Here is a 24206-nt window from a genome sequence, read left to right as displayed (position 1 = left end):
CTCCCATCTCCTTACTGCATCTCTGGAACTCAGCCACAGTAATCTAAGGGTTCTACTTTACCTCTCTCACCAAGGCTCTTTTCCCACGATTGCTCAGTTTGGCTGGATGGCCAGGTCTAGGAAGACTTCTGTGGTCCCAAACGTCTTCAATTTAAGGATTATGGAGGCCACTGTGCTCTTAGGAACCTTGAGTACTGCATAAATTCTGTTGTAACCTTGGCCAGATCTGTGCCTTCCCACAATTCTGTCTCTGAGCTCCTTGGCCAGTTCCTTTGACCTCATGATTCTCATTTGGTCTGACATGCACTGTGAGCTGTGAGGTCTTATATAGACAGGTGTGCGCCTTTCCAAATCAAGTCCTATCAGTTTAATTACACACAGCTGGCCTCCAATGAAGGAGTAGAACCATCTCAAGGAGGATCACAAGGAAATGGACGGCATGTGACTTAAATATGAGTGTCTGAGCAAAGGGTCTGAATACTTATGACCATGTGATATTTCAGTTTTTCTTTTTTAATAAATTTGCAAAAATTTCTACATTTCTGTTTTTTTTCTCAGTCAAGATGGAGCGCAGAGTGTACATTAATGAGAAAAAAAAATAACTTTTTTGAATTTAAAAAATGGCTGCAATGAAACAAAGAGTGAAATATTTAAAGGGGTCTGAATACTTTCCATACCCACTGTATTATATGCTATATTTTAACTATAATTTCTGAGCATAAAAATAAAACTCTGTGTCTGGTTGAAGAATTTATTGCGGTCTACGCAGCGAGTGATTTTTCTCATGAATTCCAGGTGGATTTTTTTTATCTAGCATATGGCAAAGACTTGGTAAAATCTCATCTACTTTATTGGTACCATAATAAGCTATGTACTTTCTGCCGGTAAAATGTGGACAAAAAATATCCACCTACGTAAATATACCCTAAAAGTAGAAGAAAAGGGCCAGTCATGTGTATTGAAGGACCACTGTGCCATTAAATGGTCCTCGATGGGCCTTTTTCTGAAGATCAGTGGGGGGCTTTTCCTTAGGACTGGCCATCAGTGGTTTGCCATCAGGAAAAAATGAATGTGTCGTAGATGGGCACCGAATATCCCAAGGGTATATGCTTTAGGGCAACAGTCAGTTTCAGCTACTAAAGCAAACAACACAGTAATAATAGGTGATTATTGACTATAGTTTTTGGAGGACTTGGTTTTCCTTTTCTTTTTTTTTTTACTTTCTGTAGAAATTTGAGAAACACAAATAATGGTCACTTGTATTTTTTTTTTACTACTCTATTTAATTAATCATGAAATATTATGTAATCACACCAGACCCATTTTTTGTACTCCTTTAACATTTTTTTTTTATCACAACCCCTTCACAGACCTTCTAATAAGAGACAGGTTACTTTACCTCCATATATCACGTAATACACAGAAATTACTCAACTAATAATTAAAAAAAATATTTATTAAAATTCATTAAAAAAAATATATTTACAAAAAGTGCGAATTCTAGTACAAAATATTTACATTAGACTCATTCAACACGAGCAATGCAGTATTTCAGGACAAAACTAAATATGTTGGGTCCTTGGATCAGTGCAAAATATAACTATTTCCCCCAAACCGTCATATGTCCAATAGTTAAACAGAGACATTACACTTTTGTTTGCATTTTTTTGTTATATTTGATGTTACACTATTGTTACAGTAATATCTGGTGTAGAAACCATTATTCTTGGATTTGTGGCGTAAGTGATTCTTTCACAATTAGGAACTGTGACTCCCGGTGGCATCTCTTCAACTTGGCACGACGGTTTTGAAACCAAATCTAAAATTTAGTGGAAAAAAAAGTGAAAATATATAAATATCAGATAATGTGCAGTTTGCTTGCTGTGATCGGAACATAATACAAAATCATATAAAAACTTTCCAAAACTTTAATTACCATTTGATTCATTATTAATAAAGAGAGTATGAGCAGACTTTTAAGAAAGGAATCCCTAAAATCAGATGTTGGGAGAAATGATGTTGCTGTTAAATTTCAGCATGTCCAATCCTTGGTTTATCAAGATTGTCTCATTGTATCTCGTTTTCCTCTCGACCATAAATTGGTGGGGAGCTCAGGATTACAGCTAGCAGGGGAACAAACATTTACCCCAAGGCTGTCTTATCTGAAACTCAAACTTATATGAAACTCATGGTAAACGTATGACATTTGCCATGTGCTAAAATATTATTTTTTTTCCTGACATTAACATTATTGGAGTCAAATTTTGGCTTCCATAAATCCTTTTCCAAATGTTACATAAATCAATTATATATTTAAAAAAAAAATCAGACATTTTATGTACGATGTATTTCATGTTAATAATTAATTTTACTGTTTTTTTTTATATAGATAGGATATAATACGGGTAAAAAAAAGTCCTCAACCTAAGAGATTAATAGTGTCTGAAAACAGTAACATGTATTTTGTGATGTGATATATGTAGGCGTGAGATTCTTTCGAGTGAGGGGGTTAAATAATGAATTAGCAAAATTAATCAAAAATTTGGAGAAATCACATGCAATGGAAGGTGGCAAGGTTTTACCTGGATTCTGTCTTCATCTAAAGACAACTTGTTAGCAAGATCCTCTCTGACATCTATACCCGGATACGAATTGACTTGGAAAACATTCTCCAAAATGTCAATCTGAAAAGAAAATGTAATATTTATGTCTTTGAGTGAAAAAAAGTAAGTGATATTTAGATAAATCAATAATACAAGATAGATAGATGATAGATAGATAGATAGATAGATGATAAATAGATAGATAGATGATAGATACATAATAGATAGATAGATAGATAGATAGATAGATAGATAGATAGATAGATAGATAGATAGATAGATAATAGATAAATAATAGATAATAGATAGATAAATAATAATAGTTGATAAATAGATGATATTAAATAAATAGATAATAGATATGAGAGATAGATAGATGATAGATAGATAGATAGATAGATAGATAGATAGATAGATAGATAGATGATAGATAATACATAGATGGATGGATAGATAAAACAGTAGATAGATAATATAAATGAGATAGATAATAGATAGATAAATAATAGATATAGATAGAGAATAGATCGATAGTAGATAGAAGATAGATGGATAGATAATAGATAGATAAATAATTATCTGTCTTTTATCTATCTTCTATTATCTATCTATTATCTATCATCTATTTTCTATCTATTTTATCTATCTATCCATCATCTATTATCTACCTACCTATCTATCATCTATTATAATAGATGATAGATAGGTAGGTAGAAAATAGATAATAAATAGATAGTAGATAGATAATAGATAGTAGATAGATAAATAACAGATAATGAGATAATAGATAGATAGATAAATAGATAGATAATAGATAGATAGATAGATAGATAATAGATAGATAGATAGATAGATAGATAGATAGATAGATAGATAAATAGATAGATAATAGATAGATAGAGATAGATAGATAGATAGATAGATAGATAGATAGATAGATAGATAGATAGATAGATAGATAGATAGATACTTACTTGGCTTCTAGTGAATGCGGTTCTGGGTCTCCTTCCCCGATACCAGCTGAGTTCTCTTTTATAAGTCACGCGTTCACTTGTTGGGCAGCACTTTTCATAGGTGACATCCTGTTCCTTTTCTATATGTTCCGCGGGTTGCGGTTGTAGAGGTATTTCATAGCTGATGATAGGTAGTCGCCAACAATGTGTACCGACCTCTAAAACAAAACACACATGTCACTAATTGATCATGTAGATTTGATATGAGAACACACCAAAGTTCCTTTTTTTTTAAATTCACTTATTTTTGTTTTGTTTTGGAATTGTGTAAGTGCAGATCTGGCACCTGCTCAATAACATTTACCCTAGAACTGATGTCACTTCTGATAATCATTGACAACAATGAGATACAAAACATGGGGGCTCGTGCACATGGGTGGTCCTACCTCTCCTGCAGTAGTTATCCATCCAGGGCCTGTAGTGTCTTATGGAAGTTGGGTTCAGGTCTCTATTTTTCTCCAACCCAAGGATGCTTTCGATGGAAAACGAAGAGCTTGTGGGTTTGTTGTCTGCGAGGCAGGACCCTTTCTGGAGCTCGGCCGGCATCCTTGGGCTTCTCTCATACAAAGATACAGTTGTCTTGAGTTTGGTCTCCATGTAGATCCAACAACACCAGAATGTCTGTGGTGGAGTCTTGAGTCCCTCCTTATAGCCGTGTTAACAAGGGGGGCCGGATTTACAACCTAATTAATTAAAATCTTTCATTAGAAAGTCTTAGCATCTCAATGAAGACTCTCCCACCAAGAGGCAAGAGGAGTTAATTGTTTATTTGTTTGGCAAGTAATTAGCAGCTAATGGGGACACTAGGGTGGGAGTCACCAAGAGGGACAGTGTTATCTCTCCTGGCCAGAAGATCTCTACTTTCTCTGGCTGATGAGCAGAATTTTAAACTCTTCTTTTATTTGAAATCATCAATGTATAAAATTCTATTTTTTTTTCTCAAATTTTCAATTTCACGGACACCACTCGTTTCCAGCAAGACGTATTGTCGAGAGCCTCTCAAGTAATAAGTAATCTTATTTAGATTATATTTTATTTTTTCTTTCCGGGGCGGAAAAAAAAAGAAAGAAAGAAAGCTCTTAATGCTATTAGGCTAATCCCGCTGAAAATGCAGCATTTATTTCATATGATTATTTAGTGGTGACTGTGGTCTGTAAAGGGGAACAATAGCTTTCGGCACAGGGCACATTACTGCATGCTGGCAATGTTGTTCAAATAATTGTTTTTTAAGGACCCGGATTAACAAAGTGGGGCGGTAGCACCTTGTATTTTAAATAATAATACAGTCATTTATTTACCAATTGCCACTTTTAATTCAGGTGGATTGGATTCGGGATGTTAACCAATTAGTATTTAGTTACTCTTCATACATTGTGATTGTTAGTACTAATCATGTTGGTTTTTTATTTTTTTTTTTTTAAATAGTTACCGGTTATTTTTTTTTTTTTATTTTTTGTACTTACTATTGCAAAATAGTAAAATATCAGAATTATTACGGGAAGTTTAAAAATAAATATATTTGTTTATTTTATTACATATTGAATTTTATACTCCATTGTATTGATTATGGTCACATTTAAAAAAAATGTGAAAAAATAAGGAAGAAAAGTCAGCTTACCTCGTTGTAGGAATACAGATGAGATGTCCCGCACGGATGGCCTGGAGCAAGGCAAAATCTTCAATATTCAATATGAAAGAGATTGGAATTCCAGCGAGGCATATGTGGTCTAATTCAGAAAAAAAGCTTTATTATAAAAAATGGATAAAATTCCAAAGCAAAGATGGAGTCACCAGCGGCACACTGACTAAGGCCAGTCTCACACGTCCAGATAATTCCGGTACCGAAAAAATCGGTACCGGAGTTATCCGTGTCCGTGAGCTCACGTAGGCCATCCGTGTGGCACACGTGCAGCACACATGTGCCGCCCGTGTGCCGACTGGGTACCACACAGAGCATGCAGGAGACAGCGCTAGAGATAAGCGCTGTCCCCTGCATGTGGTGCTGAAGCCGCCATTCATATCTTCTCTCCAGCATCATTCGCTGGAAAAAAGATATGAAAAGTCCTTTTTTTTTTTTCTTGTTTTAAATAAAGATCCCTGTCCCCACCCCCCTCCCACCCCCTGTGCGCCCGCCCGCTGGTAATAAAATACTCACCCGGCTACCTCGCAGCGTCCTGTCCTCGCCGCACCTTCTCCTGTATGAGCGGTCACGTGGTGCCGCCCATTACAGTCATGAATATGCGGCTCCACCCCTATGGGAGGTGGAGCTGCATATTCATGACTGTAATCGGCGGCACCACGTGACTGCTCATATAAGAGAAGCTGGCGCTGAGAGGACGCTGTGAGGGAGCCGGGTGAGTATTTTATTACCAGCGGCCGGGCACACAGGTGGTTGGGGGGGGGGGGTTGGGAACATGGATCTTTATTTAAAACAAGAAAAAAAAAAGGATTTTTCATATCTTCTTTCCAGCGAACGCTGCTGGAGAGAAGATATGAATGGCGGCTTCAGCACCACGTGGGGGGGACAGCGCTTACAGTAGCGCTGTCTCCTGCACGGCACACGGACTGCACACGGACAGCGTCCGTGTGCGGTACGTGTTTTACACGGACCCATTGACTTTAATGGGTCCGTGTAATCCGTGCGCTCCCACGAACACTGACATGTCTCCGTGTTTTGCACACGGACACACGGTCCGTTAAAACACGCTGACATGTGCAGAGACACATTGATTTCAATGTGTCTACGTGAGTCAGTGTCTCCGGTACGTGAGGAAACTGTCACCTCACGTACCGGAGACACTGACGTGTGAAACCGGTCTAACACGTTTCGGCTAAGGAGCCTTATTCATGGTAGTCATTTAAAAAAAATGGTGCCTGTAAAGCTGAACTTTATGAGCCCCTTAAACGCCATGAATTTTCATATAATCAAATGTATTTTTGGAAACCCCAAGTAGCTAAAATAAAAATATATCAAATATGGTAACAGTCTTAAAAAAAAAAAAAAGAAACTGCTTTGATCAGGGTGGACTGCTGATTTTTTTGTCAGTCTGTAATATCAGATGACCATGCCGGTGATTTATGCCTTGACCCTGTACACACAACATCATAGTGCCAAGTATACGAGCCCACCTTTAGATAACCCCATCAGATTTGAAGGGGCACAACACTGGGCAGAGTGCTTCTGCCCCTTTGATTTGATCAATCACAGGGGGTCTCGGCACCAGGACCCCACCAATCAAAACTGACATATCGCTTTGACTTTTCAAAAATGTTATGGAATTTCTGTTACTTTTTAAGTGTATGAAAAATATTTGTATTTTCCTACACTGAGCACGTTATTAGGGCTTGTTCACAAGTTTAATTTTCACCACGGTTTTTTTTTAAAGCACATTTTTTACAGATAAAAAAACTGAGTTATAATACCAGGAAAATGAATGAAATTTCTTAAATCTCATGCACATGATACTTATTTTTTCCTTGCAGATTTGAGCCATCAAAGCATTTCTTCGAATCTGTAGCATGTCCACGGTTTCATAATTTTTGCACTGATTTACATCCATCCAAATAAATGGGGAAAAAATGCTTGTGAAAATGCATGTAAAAGTGTGTAAAAATGCATGTAAAAGTGTGTAAAGAATGCATGTATTTTTACACAATTTTTTTTCCTTTGTATCACATATCTAATTCTTTATGTCTTGGTTTAACATGGAAAGTAGCATATTTTTATGACTTCTAAGTTAATTGCTACACTTACTGCAAAGGGGCAGCCACTCAGAACATTTTCTTTAAAGGGCTTGTCCACTACTCGGTTTAACCCGATATTTCTCCCCAGTAAAATAATAACACTTCTACTCGCCTCCGCTGCCAGCTCCGTTCCAGCGGTGTCGGCACTGCCTCTCTCAGGGATTGCGTAACGTTGTGTCATGCAGTCTCCGTGGACATTCAACACTGGATTCAATCTCCCATCCTTTGAAAAAAATGAAAACATCTGGAGTAAATGAGAACTGCTTGTCCTCTCTTACACCTTCCAGATGTCATTAAGTCACGGGGAGGGAAGAGTGAATCCAGCATGGATTGGCCTAAGGGATTGCCTGACATAATGTCATGGGAGCCCCAGGAGAGCCGCTCCTACACTATTGGAACAGCGTCGGCACTGGAGTTGAGTATAAATCTTATTATTTTACTGGGGGAAACATAGAGATTCAGAAGGGGTTGTCAGAGTAGCGGATGACTCCTTTAACTTAAGGTTTCTTCACATAACTCTTTCTGCTTGTATGTACATCCTAGAGTGGGAGGTATAATATTATACTGTGCCGAAAAAAATTTTGATGACAAAAAAAAAGAAAATATATATACTGTATATATTTTTTTTTTAAAGAATAATTACATTATATCATATATACTGTATCTTAAAGCAATATATCTATGGAGCATCTGTATGAATGAGATGTAAGTAAATCATCATCAAGTTCTATAACAATGTTCTTCCGCTCAGACAAAGTGTGAGCACCGCAGACGATCAGCAGGAGCTGATTGGCTGCATCTCTCACATAACGCCCCAGCCGGATTTGAATCCAGCACACCAGTTGCAAACGCAGCAATGAGCATGGAAAAGCAGTGCCGGAGCTGGAGAAGAATATTTTTTTAATCTTCCTGGTCTTATTAATAATGTTAATTATCACTATGGCACCGTTTGCCAATTCTTCTGTTTTCTTAATTACGGTAACCAAAAAATGGATGATTTTAACAGGTGGACATACTCTCACGTTGCTCCAAGAGAAGGATATACTGTAGTGTCTAAAGAAGACCCCAAGCCAAGGTAGAAGCGCATTGGTCTTGTGAATTGAGGTCCCTATGCTATTCAGTTTGGCTTAAGTGCAGCACCCACTAGTGCCTCCCAGTGTTTCCTTTGTCAGCCTGTAGAGTCATGGCCAAAATTTTTGAGAATGACACCAAAATTATATTTTCACATGATCTGCTGCCCTCTGGTTTTTATTAGTGTTTGTCTGATGTTTATATCACATACAGAAATATAATTGCAATCATATTATGAGTACCAATAGGTTATATTGACAGTTAGAATGAGTTAATGCAGCAAGTCAATATTTGCAGTGTTGACCCTTCTTCTTCAAGACCTCTGCAATTCTCCCTGGCATGCTCTCAATCAACTTCTGGACCAAATCCTGACTGATAGCAGTCCATTCTTGCATAATCAATGCTTGCATTTTGCCAGAATTTGTTGGTTTTTGTTTGTCCACCCGTCTCTTGATGATTGACCACAAGTTCTCAATGGGATTAAGATCTGGGGAGTCTCCAGGCCATGGACCCAAAATCTCTATGTTTTGTTCCATGAGCCATTTAGTTATCACCTTTTGCTTTATGGCAAGGTGCTCCATCATGCTGAAAAAGGCATTGTTGGGCGCCAAACTGCTCTTGGACGGTTGGGAGAAGTTGCTCTTGGAGGACATTCTGGTACCATTCTTTATTCATGGCTGTGTATTTAGGCAAGACTGGGAGTGAGCCGATTCCCTTGGCTGAGAAGCAACCCCACAGATGAATGGTTTCAGGATGCTTCACAGTTGGCATGAGACAAGACTGGTGGTAGCGCTCACCTCTTCTTCTCCGAATAAGCTGTTTTCCAGATGTCCCAAACAATTGAAAAGGGGATTCATCAGAGAAAATGACTTTGCCCCAGTCCTCAGCAGTCCACTCCCTGTACCTTTTGCAGAATATCAGTCGGTCCCTGCTGTTTTTTCTGGAGAGAAGTGGCTTCTTTGCTGCCCTCCTTGAAACCAGGCCTTGCTCAAAGAGTCTCCGCCTCACAGTGCGTGCAGAAGCACTCACACCAGCCTGCTGCCATTCCGGAGCAAGCTCGGCACTGCTGGTAGTCCGATCCCGCAGCTGAAACAGTTTTAAGATACGGTCCTGGCGCTTGCTGGTCTTTCTTGGGCGCCCTGGAGCCTTTTTGACAACAATGGAAGCTCTCTCCTTGAAGTTCTTGATGATGCTATAGATTGTTGACGGAGGTGCAATCTTTGTAGCTGCGATACTCTTCCCTGTTAGGCCATTTTTGTGCAGTGCAATGATGGCTGCACGTGATTCTTTAGAGATAACCATGGTTAACTGAAGAGAAACAATGATACCAAGCACCAGCCTCCTTTTAAAGTGTCCAGTGATGTCATTCTTACTTAATCATGACTGATTGATCGCCAGCCCTGTCCTCATCAACACCCACACCTGTGTTAATGGATCAATCACTAAAACGATGTTAGCTGCTCCTTTTAAGGCAGGACTGCAATGATGTTGAAATGTGTTTTGGGGGTTAAAGTTCATTTTCTGGGCAAATATTGACTTTGCAAGTACAGTAATTGCTGTTAAGCTGATCACTCTGACATTCAGGAGTATATGCAAATTGCCATTGGAAAAAATGAAGCAGTAGACTTTGGAAAAATTAATATTTGTCTCATTCTCAAAATTTTTGTCCATGACTGTACAGTTCCTTCTGAAACTATTATGTGCACACATTCAGGATGTTTCTCATTTTTTTCGTGTTTTTTTCGGCTGTTTTCCGCGGGAAAAAAACGCTTAAAAAACGCATACATAAGCATCCCATCATTTTTTAATGCATTCTGCAATTTTTGTGCACATGATGCGTTTTTTAGCATCGCGGTAAAAAACGCAGCATGTTCATTCATTTTGCGGATTTTTCGCGTTTTTCCCGCTATTTAATGCATTGGGAAGCTCCAGAAAAAAACGCGAAAAAAAAAAAAACGCATGCGGATTTCCTGCAGAAAAAGTCAGTTTTTGTTCAGGAAAATTCTGCAGAAAATCCTGACGTGTGCACATTGCCTTACTCCCGCTTTCTCAAAAAAAAAAAGTCTTCTAAAAATATATAACATCCAAAACATTTCTTGAGATAATTTTGTTAACTTATGACATTTTGTTAACTATTTAGTAACCAAATGATGCTTATGTTTATTATGCTGTAGAACATGTTTCCTAACGTTTTCTTATTATATATTTTTGGATCATATGTGTAGAATTTCTTGCGTTCCGTTTAATAATTATAATATGTGAAACTTGTAAATTGTAATTATTTCTATCCAGAAGTTGTATATTCGGTAGCTCCTGAGCCGCTCTCATCCTCAGGGATCAGCAGTGACAGTTTTTGTTTTCATTGTTGGTCCCCAGGGGAATTAGTTAAAAAAAACCTCTTAAATAAACCCTATAGTATTAGTAATAAGAGGATTTTACCAAATCAATTAGTATTTCAACAAGTCCAATTACCTGCTTGCGCTTTTACCTGAATCTCTCGTCAATTCCTTAGTTATTGCCAGGTGTGTGGTCATCGTATTAACATTTACATATACATATATCAATTGTATATCATAATGGGATTTTTTTTTCTATAAGGTTTCTTTATTGAGATAAAATTAGTTGATAATTTAAGGATTTATTAAGCATGAATGATATTGGCAATGTGAAATTTTGCCAGCTACATTTTCCATTTTTCTTATTTTTTTTTGTATCTTTTCTATAATGTTCTGATTATACCTCAAGTCGATTTTAAAAGAATCTTACTTTGGATAATTGCAAAAAAAAATAAATAAAATTAAACCAGACATAAGCATCTATTAATTATATCAGCAAAAAGGTGTTCTTTGTAAATATGCTATCCCTGAACATTTATTTTTTTTAATTGATTCCAAAAATAATTAATTTATCAATTTATGTATTTTTAAGCACATGGGGCTTTTCTTTCCTGATATAGAACTTTAATTATGTCATCAAAGAAGATCCTTGTCTTGGGACCCCCATTTATGTTTAATCTATTTTTTAATATATACAAACATTGGAAAAAAACAAAGGAAATGTCTGATCAAATAAAAGTACATACAGAATGTTTGTGTTAATTCACGGGATGAATAATATGAAACTCAAACTTCATATAGCTTTTCTGTATTGAAATACTGAATAAAATCATGTTTAACGTCTCTGACCCATAGATACAAAAGGGACAGAGAAAAAGAAAACAAAAAATTGAGATTTAACATTGGATAAGAAAGTAGGAGGACAGAGTACGATAAGAAAGAAGGATAGTGGAACAAGACCGAAAGAAAGTGAGAGGGATGAGAGCATATAGGGGTAAGTATTTAGAACCCATCTTTTACGAGGCATCACATTTCCTATGGAATTCAGGGGGGTCCAGAAACAAGATCCAAGGACTCCAAATTTGTAAGAACTTGTTAGTGGTGAGCGAACGTGCTCAGATTAGGTGTTATCTGAGCATGCTCGTGTGCTAACCAAGTGTCTTCAGATTGCTCAAAAAATATGTTCGCGTCCCCGCGGCTGCATGTCTCCTGGCTATTCGACAGCCGCAACACATGCAGGGATTGCCTAACAAACAGACAATCCCTGCATATGTTGCGGCTGTCGAACAGTTCCTTTGCTGGATAGGTTTGCTGTTACTCACCTCTATTGGCACCTGTTGCTGTGAGTATATCCTTCATTAGATGGTGTAGGATGTTTGATTTGTTGAACACAGACTATTTGTTGTCCCTTTAATTTAATATCTCTTTATAGATGTTTTTGAACTCATATTGACGGGGGTTTGTTGGTTTGTATAAATGTATTTCATAACTGTGATGCTCAGTCACTTCTCATGGACAAAGCAGTGACTCAGGAAGGTCAAGGAGTCCGAGGTCAAAAGCCAGGAGGGTACGTCATAAACAGAGGGAAGAGACGAAGGTGTAGTCAGGTCACAGTCCAGAGTCAGAATTCCAAAGGTAAAAGGGGTAATACAAATGGGTAATCAATAGGCAAATCCAGGGTCCGGCAACAGAAGATCAGAATGTCTGAATTCAGAAGCACAAAGCAAAGAGCCCACACCACTCTGAGCTGAAAGCTACGGCTGGCAGCTGTCTGGGATTGACACACTGACTTGCAATGCTGACTTTGATCTGACCTTCTGATCAAAATCGGACGTGTCTCTGACATTTTCGGGCTGACAGCTCAGTCCGAATAAAAAAATGAGACGTGTGCGCAGCTCCATAGAATATCATGGGTACGAGTGCTATCGTTGAAAAAAAAAACAGGTAGCACTCGTATGAGAACATCAGTTGTGTGAATGAGCCCTAACACACACACATATGTAATTACTTATCCATACATGCACAGACACACAAATATGCATGTACAATTACTAACCAGGTGACAGATTAAAGTCCTTTAATTTGGGGAAAAATTAGTACCATGTCCCTTTGGTGCCACGTTTCTTATTCTATTTAGGCGGTAAGCTCTTATGTGCAGGAACTTCTCTTCCCTTTAAGGCCCCCATACACATTAGATTACCGTCGTCTTAACTCGCCGATATCGACATGTGTATGGGGGGCTCCGGCCAATAAATCATTGGAGAAGAGGTCCATCAGCATATCAGATTTCGGGTTGCCAATCGCTTTGTTCTCCTGAGGATAAGCCGTCGCCAGGAAATTCTGGTGGTGGCTTTTTCATAGAGAAATATGGGACAACCGCCATCGGCTGATTCATTTGTCCGCTGACAGTCATCTAATGTGTATGGCCGGCTATAGTCTTATTGTCTATTTTCTTAGCTTACTATCTACCCAATATGTTGGCGCCCGTACAGTACATTCAATCATTGATGGATGGGTATAAAAATCCAACAGTGCCAACCTGATTTTCAGTAGATGCTGGCATCATTATGGGCACCTTTTATGCCCAGGTACTTTTTGGCTGCCTCCTCCTTAATGAGTGCTTTGTTTTGCAACAGGTTCTTATCCCAGGAGATCATGTAAGACAATGGCTATAGTGACAATGTCACGGTGGGTGGTCTGGAGCCTTAAGACCTGAAATAGTCACTTACTACTTCCAATCCATTAAGGTGACAGTCTTATTACCGGCCATGCCCAGTGGACCTGAGGAAGCGCATAAGTCACTTACGCCCATTATAAAAACCCGGGCAACATCTTCTCCCAAGTAGAGGCCCTTTACGCAGGCCAATACTTCGCGAATTAAGAACCCTCATTCCCAATTATTGTCCTGTGTAAACATGCCCGTCAATAACTCGATGAATGAGATCCGAGATCATTGGGTGATAGGATAATTGATGCCTCCATGAAAATTGTTATTGTTGGCATCACAACGCTAGTTTATACAGAGAAATTGCTGAAAACACTGCTTGCAAGATTAATAAAAACTAGTTTGTAAGCCCTGCGCGTGATCTGCTGTCTGACAGCGGTGGTCGGTCTCCAAGGAATGGAGTTATAAGAAAGAGTGTTAATATCTCAAGAAAGGCTGAAATTTGTAATAAACAGTAAACTGCAAAATTGATTCTATTTACAAGCACTGACAATATCTATGAGAATTGGAATAACCCTTTAAAGATGTGCATATGCCCCCCCCCTACATTGTAATAATAAATCAAGATGTAGTAAGCTGCACAAACACCCCCCAATGGCTCATTGCACTGCTTAAAAAAGGAGGCATTGTTTTATTTTCAGGGTTTGCACATTGGAAGTAATTGCATTTTGCTACAATATACGGTACCATTTGTGGAAGGCAGTAAGTTGTGTATTTCTTGGTCTTACAGCCTGCATGACCTTCTCCCCTGGTATGTTCTCACCATCTCCCCGTCCTCTAGAGAGTGTTGGCAGCGGTTTTAACTGCAGACATGCTTCCTTCACACAACTGCAATAGTAAAGCAGAACACAAGGACTATAAATTTGCCTAAAGTCTTTAGACCACATATGTCAAACTTTGGCCCGCGGACCAAGGGTGAGTATATTTGTCCCGTGACGCGGGGTGGGTCCCCCGAGTATATTTGGCTCGTGATGCCCTTTTCAATTATATTGGCATCCTAGATACTGACAAAGTTGAAAGCAATGATGGAGGAGGGTCTACCATACTGTATGGAGCACTGTAGGCCCATTATACTGTATGGAGGACTATGTGGCCCAGTATACTGTATGGAACACTATGTGGGCCATTATACTGTATGGAAAACTATGTGGCCCAGTATACTGTATGGAACACTATGTGGGCCATTATACTGTATGGAACACTCTGGGCACATTATACTGTATGGAACACTGTGGGCACATTATACTGTATGGAACACTGTGGGCACATTATACTGTATGGAAAACTATGTGGGCCATTATACTGTATGGAACACTATGTGGGCCATTATACTGTATGGAACACTGTGGGCCATTATACTGTATGGAAAACTATGTGGCCCAGTATACTGTATGGAACACTATGTGGGCCATTATACTGTATGGAACACTGTGGGCACATTATTCTGTATGGAACACTGTGGGCACATTATACTGTATGGAACACTGTGGGCACATTATACTGTATGGAACACTATGTGGGGCCATTATACTGTATGGAAAACTATGTGGCCCAGTATAATGTATGGAACACTATATGGGCCATTATACTGTATGGAAAACTATGTGGCCCAGTATACTGTATGGAACACTATGTGGGCCATTATACTGTATGGAACACCATGTGAGCCCATTATACTGTATGGAACACTGTGGTCACATTATACTGTATGGGACACTGTGGGCACATTATACTGTATGGAACACTGTGGGCACATTATACTGTATGGAAAACTATGTGGGCCATTATACTGTATGGAACACTATGTGGGCCATTATACTGTATGGAACACTGTGGGCCATTATACTGTATGGAAAACTATGTGGCCCAGTATACTGTATGGAACACTATGTGGGCCATTATACTGTATGGAACACTGTGGGCACATTATACTGTATGGAACACTGTGGGCACATTATACTGTATGGAACACTGTGGGCACATTATACTGTATGGAACACTATGTGGGGTCATTATACTGTATGGAAAACTATGTGGCCCAGTATAATGTATGGAACACTATATGGGCCATTATACTGTATGGAAAACTATGTGGCCCAGTATACTGTATGGAACACTATGTGGGCCATTATACTGTATGGAAAACTATGTGGCCCAGTATACTGTATGGAACACTATGTGGGCCATTATACTGTATGGAAAACTGTCGGCACATTATACTGTATGGAACACCATGTGAGCCCATTATACTGTATAGAACACTGTGGTCACATTATACTGTATGGAACACTGTGGTCACATTATACTGTATGGAACACTGTGGGCACATTATACTGTATGGAGCACCATGTGAGCCCCTTATACTGTATGGAGCACTGTGGGCACATTATTCGATATGGAGTACTATGTGAGGCAATTATACTACATGGAGCACTATGTAGAGCCATTATACTGTATGGAACACTACATGAAACCATTATACTATATGGAGTACTGTATGGAGCATTATGTGGGGCCATTATACTGTATGGAAAACTATGTGGCCCAGTATACTGTATGGAACACTATGTGGGCCATTATACTGTATGGAAAACTATGTGGCCCAGTATACTGTATGGAACACTATGTGGGCCATTATACTGTATGGAAAACTGTCGGCACATTATACTGTATGGAACACCATGTGAGCCCATTATACTGTATGGAACACTGTGGTCACATTATACTGTATGGAACACTGTGGTCACATTATACTGTATGGAACACTGTGGGCACAATATACTGTATGGAGAACCATGTGAGCCCATTATACTGTATGGAACACTGTGGGCACATTATACTGTATGGAACACTGTGGGCACATTATACTGTATGGAGCACCATGTGAGCCCCTTATACTGTATGGAGCACTGTGGGCACATTATTCGATATGGAGTACTATGTGAGGCAATTATACTACATGGAGCACTATGTAGGGCCATTATACTGTATGGAACACTACATGAAACCATTATACTATATGGAGTACTGTATGGAGCATTATGTGGGGCCATTATACTGTATGGAGCATTATGTGGAGCCATTATACTGTATGGAGCATTATATGGGGCCCATTATACTGTATGGAGCTCTATGTGAGGTCATTATACTGTATTGAGCACTATGTGGGGTCATTATAATGTATGGAGCACTATGAGGGGCCATGAAAATGTATGGAGCACTATGTGGGGCAATAATAATGTACAGTGGGGCAAAAAAGTATTTAGTCAGTCAGCAATAGTGCAAGTTCCACCACTTAAAAAGATGAGAGGCGTCTGTAATTTACATCATAGGTAGACCTCAACTATGGGAGACAAACTGAGAAAAAAAAATCCAGAAAATCACATTGTCTGTTTTTTTAACATTTTACTTGCATATTATGGTGGAAAATAAGTATTTGGTCAGAAACAAACAATCAAGATTTCTGGCTCTCACAGACCTGTAACTTCTTCTTTAAGAGTCTCCTCTTTCCTCCACTCATTACCTGTAGTAATGGCACCTGTTTAAACTTGTTATCAGTATAAAAAGACACCTGTGCACACCCTCAAACAGTCTGACTCCAAACTCCACTATGGTGAAGACCAAAGAGCTGTCAAAGGACACCAGAAACAAAATTGTAGCCCTGCACCAGGCTGGGAAGACTGAATCTGCAATAGCCAACCAGCTTGGAGTGAAGAAATCAACAGTGGGAGCAATAATTAGAAAATGGAAGACATACAAGACCACTGATAATCTCCCTCGATCTGGGGCTCCACGCAAAATCCCACCCCGTGGGGTCAGAATGATCACATGAACGGTGAGCAAAAATCCCAGAACCACGCGGGGGGACCTAGTGAATGAACTGCAGAGAGCTGGGACCAATGTAACAAGGCCTACCATAAGTAACACACTACGCCACCATGGACTCAGATCCTGCAGTGCCAGACGTGTCCCACTGCTTAAGCCAGTACATGTCCGGGCCCGTCTGAAGTTTGCTAGAGAGCATTTGGATGATCCAGAGGAGTTTTGGGAGAATGTCCTATGGTCTGATGAAACCAAACTGGAACTGTTTGGTAGAAACACAACTTGTCGTGTTTGGAGGAAAAAGAATACGGAGTTGCATCCATCAAACACCATACCTAGTGTAAAGCATGGTGGTGGAAACATCAGGCTTTGGGGCTGTTTCTCTGCAAAGGGGCCAGGACGACTGATCCGGGTACATGAAAGAATGAATGGGGCCATGTATCGTGAGATTTTGAGTGCAAACCTCCTTCCATCAGCAAGGGCATTAAAGATGAAACGTGGCTGGGTCTTTCAAAATGACAATGATCCAAAGCACACCGCCAGGGCAACGAAGGAGTGGCTTCGTAAGAAGCATTTCAAGGTCCTGGAGTGGCCTAGCCAGTCTCCAGATCTCAACCCTATAGAAAACCTTTGGAGGGAGTTGAAAGTCCGTGTTGCCAAGCGAAAAGCCAAAAACATCACTGCTCTAGAGGAGATCTGCATGGAGGAATGGGCCAACATACCAACAACAGTGTGTGGCAACCTTGTGAAGACTTACAGAAAACGTTTGACCTCTGTCATTGCCAACAAAGGATATATTACAAAGTATTGAGATGATATTTTGTTTCTGACCAAATACGGTACTTATTTTCCACCATAATATGCAAATAAAATGTTAAAAAAAAACAACAATGTGATTTTCTGGATTGTTTTTTTTTCAGTTTGTCTCCCATAGTTGAGGTCTACCTATGATGTAAATTACAGACGCCTCTCATCTTTTTAAGTGGTGGAACTTGCACTATTGCTGACTGACTAAATACTTTTTTGCCCCACTGTATATGCATCAAAAGGAAAAGTAGAAAGCCGGCACAGCTGCTCAACTTCGGGATAATGAGGCTGAAATCACACCAGGGGATACGGGTGCCAATATCCAAAGAAATTCAATAAGAAAATCAAAATGTCCATGTGGAAAGAAAGCGGATAGGCACTCACCGTCCCATACAAAATAATCCTAATCATAAAAGCCACAGCAGGACTCTGTAGAAGCGCATTGCAGCGCAAAACGATCATCGTCTCACACAAGTTCCACTGTTTTACCTGCCTGCTGTGGCTTTTATGTATCCACAATAAAGGATTATTTTGTATGGGACGGCAAGTGCCTATCCGCTTTCTTTCCACATGGACAATAATAATGTGTGTAGCACTATGTGGGGCCATTATAATGTATTGAGCACTATGTGGGGCCATTATACTGTATGGTGCACTGTGTGGAGCACTATGTGAGACCATTATACTGTATGGAGATCTTTTTGCCGCCATTATACTGTATGGAGCACTATGCAGGGCCTTTGTACTGTATGGAAGGCAATGCAGGCCCCGATTACACTGTATGGAGCACTTTTTGTGGCCATTATACTGTATGGAGCGCTGTGTGGGGATGACAGTTGGAGAATCATACTGTGATGGGGTCACAATTCTTTGTCAGGGGGATTGAGGGAGTGAGGGGTACAGTAGGGTCACTGTACCATGTGTGTAGAGGGTACTTGTGGAGCAATTCACTGTGGGGGTATCATACTGTGTTTGGGGGCACTTTTGTTGGCATCATACTTTATTATCTGTATCATTCAAGTTTTTTTATCCTTTGTTATTATATATTTGCAGCGCCCCAGAGACCTGGTCGTTGCAGTATGACGCTCTGCCACTAAGGGGAGTGATGGTACGTCTGATGGCACTAAAGGAGTTCATCTGACCAGGTATCACCAGCACACATTACACTTCACACTCCGGCCACTAGGGGGAGCAAAGGGTTTTATTTATTAGGCCACTCCTCACACTGGTAAAACTAGGGATTGGATAGGAAGTTAGTCAGAAGCTGACTGGGTTTTGTCCAGGCAACATCTCGTGGCAGGGGGTGTTGCAGGGGAAGATTCAGGGGGGTCCCTGTCAGGCGTCGGAACCTGGCAGGTACCTAGTAACTAGAACAGAACGTTACGGAACCGCGCCTGCACTACCTTGCGGCGGTATCCTAAGAAAGAGACACGAAGCGAAGGATATTGTGGATAGTGAGAAACGAGATCAAAGCACAAAGGAGAGCCAGTAGGAGTCATGCGCGGAGAATGGCAACATCCTACTGAGGCGCATAGGAACACCGAGGAAGTAACTGACTCCATGCCTTGCTTCAAATACCGCAGGACAGTTAATTATAGGATGGCTGTCTACCTTAAATTTCCTACGCAGACATAGGGGGCAACGCGTGGAGAGGGGCGTCTCTAGGGTCCCGGAAGAGCTCCGAGCCTTCCCGTCAAACGGGTGCGTCCTAGCCATAACAAACCTGGGGGACGGAGAATAGAAAGAACTAGAAAGAATTGGAACGAATGAGAACAGAAGTTGTGAGGACTATCCCGAATGCTCAGCAGGGTAGCACTACAACACACAGGCGCTAGTGGTAGGCAACGATTTCCACCTGCAAAGGGAACTCTGGATGTGCCCATCGGACTGGCCGGTCTCAGACAGCCCTGTTAACTGTGCTCTGGATTGCGGATCCTGAAGTCTTCAGTAAAGAGGTAAAGAGACTGCAAGCCTGTGTCCTTGTTATTGTCTGCACTTCACACCATCACCATCTACATTGTCGGGAAGCCCTGGGGACATACTTCACCTGTGGGAAGGTATACCATCTAGATGCCATCACATCACCCCAGTGGACCCCAAGTAGCGTCGGTCTCACTGGCCGAATACCACAGGTGGCGTCACGAAACCTTGACAAACTACCATCACTCCTTTTATTGGACGCCCCTTAGCAGGGTCACGGACCGGGTCCAGCCACCGTGACAACCCCAGAACTGAGACAGAGAGGACCGGTACCGAGTAACCTGTGGCCCTGTGTCTGGGGGCGCTCCATATTTAAATTAGGATATTGAGCCATATGGTTTTACTGATCTTATATAACATGTTATAGTATTCCAATATTTTATTCTAAGATCTATATATTAAAATGTACTTTGTTTGTGGAACAACCCCTTTAAGTTTCTTTCCATATGAAAAAGTTCATAGTGATATTTGATGATAAGGAAAAATGTCCTCAGTGTAGACACATTTTTTAATAAATATCAAGGTTGGCCCGCGACTTTGTCCAAGCTTTTAATTTTGGCCCTTTATGTATTTGAGTCTGACATCCCTGCTCTAGACCCTCAGGTCAGGTTAGAAGTCAAACACCATGTGCCATATTGGCTTCTAGATCTGTGCCAATGTAAGATAGATCAGCCTTTTCGACAGACAAGTCCAACACGACAAGTGGGAACCGAGAGTCAGCAAATCCTTCTAAAATATAAAGGCTGGAATTTCAGGTCTGTGGAGAAATGTGTTAAAGTCTGGAAGAATCCAGGGTGTATTAGTGTTGATGTGAGTGGGCGCTGTGCACGGTGCCAGTCTGGTGGTCTTCTGCTCTTCTCTCGAATATCAGCCATTCATTGGGTGAAATTATTTTTTGTCGTTCTCGGCAGCACATTGACTGTTGTAAATGGCACATATGCTGTGGAGAGCAATGACCGTCTACGTGCGCAGAACGATCTGTTACCATTCGCTCTGCCTCAGCAGTTTATTAAAGGAACACCCATCTGTTGTTGCTGATCAGCAGTCATTTAACGGCCGCCATCGCCTCGTGTGAATCCGCCCTATGGAAAGATAGTTGAAGTCTTACGTGGAGGAGTCAGTTACATCTATATCACACATCCCATAAATAGTCCAAAATCCAAAACAAGCATATGGCAGCAATATACGGAGTTAATCAATAACTTCACACAGAGCAAGTAATAATCAAAGCACTTTATACAAAAGAATATGGGAGTTGTAGTCCCGCAGCAGCTAGAGAGCTGCAGTTATGAGACCAATTCTGTCGAATTCTTTGGGTGAGGCCTCTGTCAGTTTTTTTTCACTGCTTACATTTGATCTGTGATTTTTCATCAGTTTCATCCGAGTTTTGTCCGACTCAGTGTCATCAGTTTTACAATAGAATAGGTAGAATAAATGTGGACACATAGAATAGGTATATATATACTGTATATATATGTCATTGAGACACATATATATATATATATATAAATATTTCATGCAGCGCAAGATAGCTTAAAAGCCGGTAATTCAATTGCCGGCTTTTGCTATCTCCTTCCTAAACCCGACATGATATGAGACATGGTTTACATACAGGGCATGGCTGTGGGTGGCTTATAAGGATGGGCTGCAGCAGTGAGGCTGGCATGGCTGTGGGTGCCCTATAAGGATGGGTGGCAGCAGTGAGGCTGGAATGGCTGTGTGTGCCCTATAAGGATGGGTGGCAGCAGTGAAGGTGGCATGGCTGTGGGTGCCCTATAAGGATGGGTGGCAGCAGTGAGGCTGGCATGGCTGTGGGTGCCCTATAAGGATGGGTGGCAGCAGTGAGGGTGGCATGGCTGTGGGTGCCCTATAAGGATGGGTGGCAGCAGTGAGGGTGGCATGGCTGTGGGTGCCCTATAAGGATGGGTGGCAGCAGTGAGGGTGGCATGGCTGTGGGTGTCATATAAGGATGGGTGGCAGCAGTGAAGGTGGCATGGCTGTGGGTGCACTATAAGGATGGGTGGCAGCAGTGAGGCTGGCATGGCTGTGGGTGCCCTATAAGGATGGGTGGCAGCAGTGAGGGTGGCATGGCTGTGGGTGGCTTATAAGGATGGGCTGCAGCAGTGAGGCTGGCATGGCTGTGGGTGCCCTATAAGGATGGGTGGCAGCAGTGAGGCTGGAATGGCTGTGGGTGCCCTATAAGGATGGGTGGCAGCAGTGAAGGTGGCATGGCTGTGGGTGCCCTATAAGGATGGGTGGCAGCAGTGAGGCTGGCATGGCTGTGGGTGCCCTATAAGGATGGGTGGCAGCAGTGAGGGTGGCATGGCTGTGGGTGCCCTATAAGGATGGGTGGCAGCAGTGAGGGTGGCATGGCTGTGGGTGCCCTATAAGGATGGGTGGCAGCAGTGAGGGTGGCATGGCTGTGGGTGTCCTATAAGGATGGGTGGCAGCAGTGAAGGTGGCATGGCCGTGGGTGCACTATAAGGATGGGTGGCAGCAGTGAGGCTGGCATGGCTGTGGGTGCACTATAAGGATGGGTGGCAGCAGTGAGGGTGGCATGGCTGTGGGTGCCCTATAAGGATGGGTGGCAGCAGTGAGGCTGGCATGGCTGTGGGTGGCTTATAAGGATGGGTGGCAGTAGTGAGGCTGGCATGGCTGTGGGTGCCCTATAAGGATGTGTGGCAGCAGTGAGGGTGGCATGGCTGTGGGTGCCCTATAAGGATGGGTGGCAGCAGTGAGGCTGGCATGGCTGTGGGTGCCCTATAAGGATGGGTGGCCGCAGTGAGGCTGGCATGGCTGTGGGTGTCCTATAAGGATGGGTGGCAGCAGTGAGGGTGGCATGGCTGTGTGTGGGTGCTCTATAAGGATGGGTGGCAGCAGTGAGGCTGGCAAGGCTGTGTGTGGGTGCCCTATAAGGATGGGCGGCAGCAGTAAGGGTGGCATGGCTGTGGGTGCCCTTTAAGGATGGGCGGCAGCAGTGAGGCTGGCATGACTGTGGGTGCCCTATAAGGATGGGTGGCAGCAGTGAGGCTAGCATGGCTGTGGGTGCCCTATAAGGATGGGCAGCAGCAGTGAGGCTGGCATGGCTGTGGGTGCCCTATAAGGATGGGTGGCAGCAGTGAGGCTGGCATGGCTGTGGGTGCCCTATAAGGATGGGCAGCAGCAGTGAGGCTGGCATGGCTGTGGGTGCCCTATAAGGATGGGTGGCAGCAGTGAGGATGGCATGGCTGTATGTGGGTGCCCTATAAGGATGGGTGGCATGGCTGTGGGTGTCCTATAAGGATGGGTGGCAGCAATGAGGGTGGCATGGCTGTGGGTGCCCTTTAAGGATGGGCGGCAGCAGTGAGGCTGGCATGACTGTGGGTGCCCTATAAGGATGGGTGGCAGCAGTGAGGCTGGCATGGCTGTGGGTGCCCTATAAGGATGGGCAGCAGCAGTGAGGCTGGCATGGCTGTGGGTGCCCTATAAGGATGGGTGGCAGCAGTGAGGCTGGCATGGCTGTGGGTGTCCTATAAGGATGGGTGGCAGCAGTGAGGATGGCATGGCTGTATGTGGGTGCCCTATAAGGATGGGTGGCAGCAGTGAGGATGGCATGGCTGTGGGTGTCCTATAAGGATGGGTGGCAGCAGTGAGGATGGCATGGCTGTATGTGGGTGCCCTATAAGGAGGGGTGGCATGGCTGTGGGTGTCCTATAAGGATGGGTGGCAGCAGTGAGGGTGGCATGGCTGTGTGTGGGTGCCCTATAAGGATGGGTGGTAGCAGTGAGGCTGGCAAGGCTGAGTGTGGGTGCAATATAAGGATGGGTGGCAGCAGTGAGGGTGGCATGGCTGTGGGTGCCCTATAAGGATGGGTGGCAGCAGTGAGGGTGGCATGGCTGTGGGTGCCCTATAAGGATGGGTGGCAGCAGTGAGGGTGGCATGGCTGTGGGTGCCCTATAAGGATGGCTGGCAGCAGTGAGGGTGGCATGGCTGTGGGTGCCCTATAAGGATGGGTGGCAGCAGTGAGGGTGGCATGGCTGTGGGTGCCCTATAAGGATGGCTGGCAGCAGTGAGGGTGGCATGGCTGTGGGTGCCCTATAAGGATGGGTGGCAGCAGTGAGGGTGG

The 24206-nt window shown here is 42.2% G+C and overlaps 1 protein-coding gene across 1 annotated transcript; it reads right to left on the bottom strand.

Moving 5' to 3' along the window:
• Nucleotides 1-1720: 1720 nt before the first annotated feature.
• On the bottom strand, nucleotides 1721-4162 carry HESX1 (HESX homeobox 1). Its single transcript, XM_069735921.1, has 4 exons — nucleotides 4003-4162; nucleotides 3578-3774; nucleotides 2583-2684; nucleotides 1721-1819 (listed from the first exon to the last, which is right to left on the bottom strand). Exons 1-4 carry the CDS (start codon nucleotides 4160-4162, stop codon nucleotides 1721-1723), a joined length of 558 nt encoding a protein of 185 aa, XP_069592022.1.
• Between the last annotated feature and the right edge of the window lie 20044 nt (nucleotides 4163-24206).

The sequence above is a fragment of the Ranitomeya imitator genome, chromosome 8, assembly GCF_032444005.1.
Source record: "Ranitomeya imitator isolate aRanImi1 chromosome 8, aRanImi1.pri, whole genome shotgun sequence".
In the NCBI taxonomy this organism is placed as follows: domain Eukaryota; kingdom Metazoa; phylum Chordata; class Amphibia; order Anura; family Dendrobatidae; genus Ranitomeya; species Ranitomeya imitator.
Note: the sequence above shows the minus strand (reverse complement) of the source record. Positions and strands in the feature narration are given on the sequence as shown.

What these genes read in the sequence shown, in the direction of transcription:
- HESX1 (XM_069735921.1), bottom strand. Translation starts at nt 4,162, where the DNA reads ATGCCGGCCGAGCTCCAGAAAGGGTCCTGCCTCGCAGACAACAAACCC. An exon ending in CCGCATTCACTAGAAGCCAA is followed by an intron (nt 2,685 to 3,577) that starts GTAAGTATCTAT and finishes TTTTCTTTTCAG; the next exon opens with ATTGACATTTTGGAGAATGT. An exon ending in TAGATGAAGACAGAATCCAG is followed by an intron (nt 1,820 to 2,582) that starts GTAAAACCTTGC and finishes ACTAAATTTTAG; the next exon opens with ATTTGGTTTCAAAACCGTCG.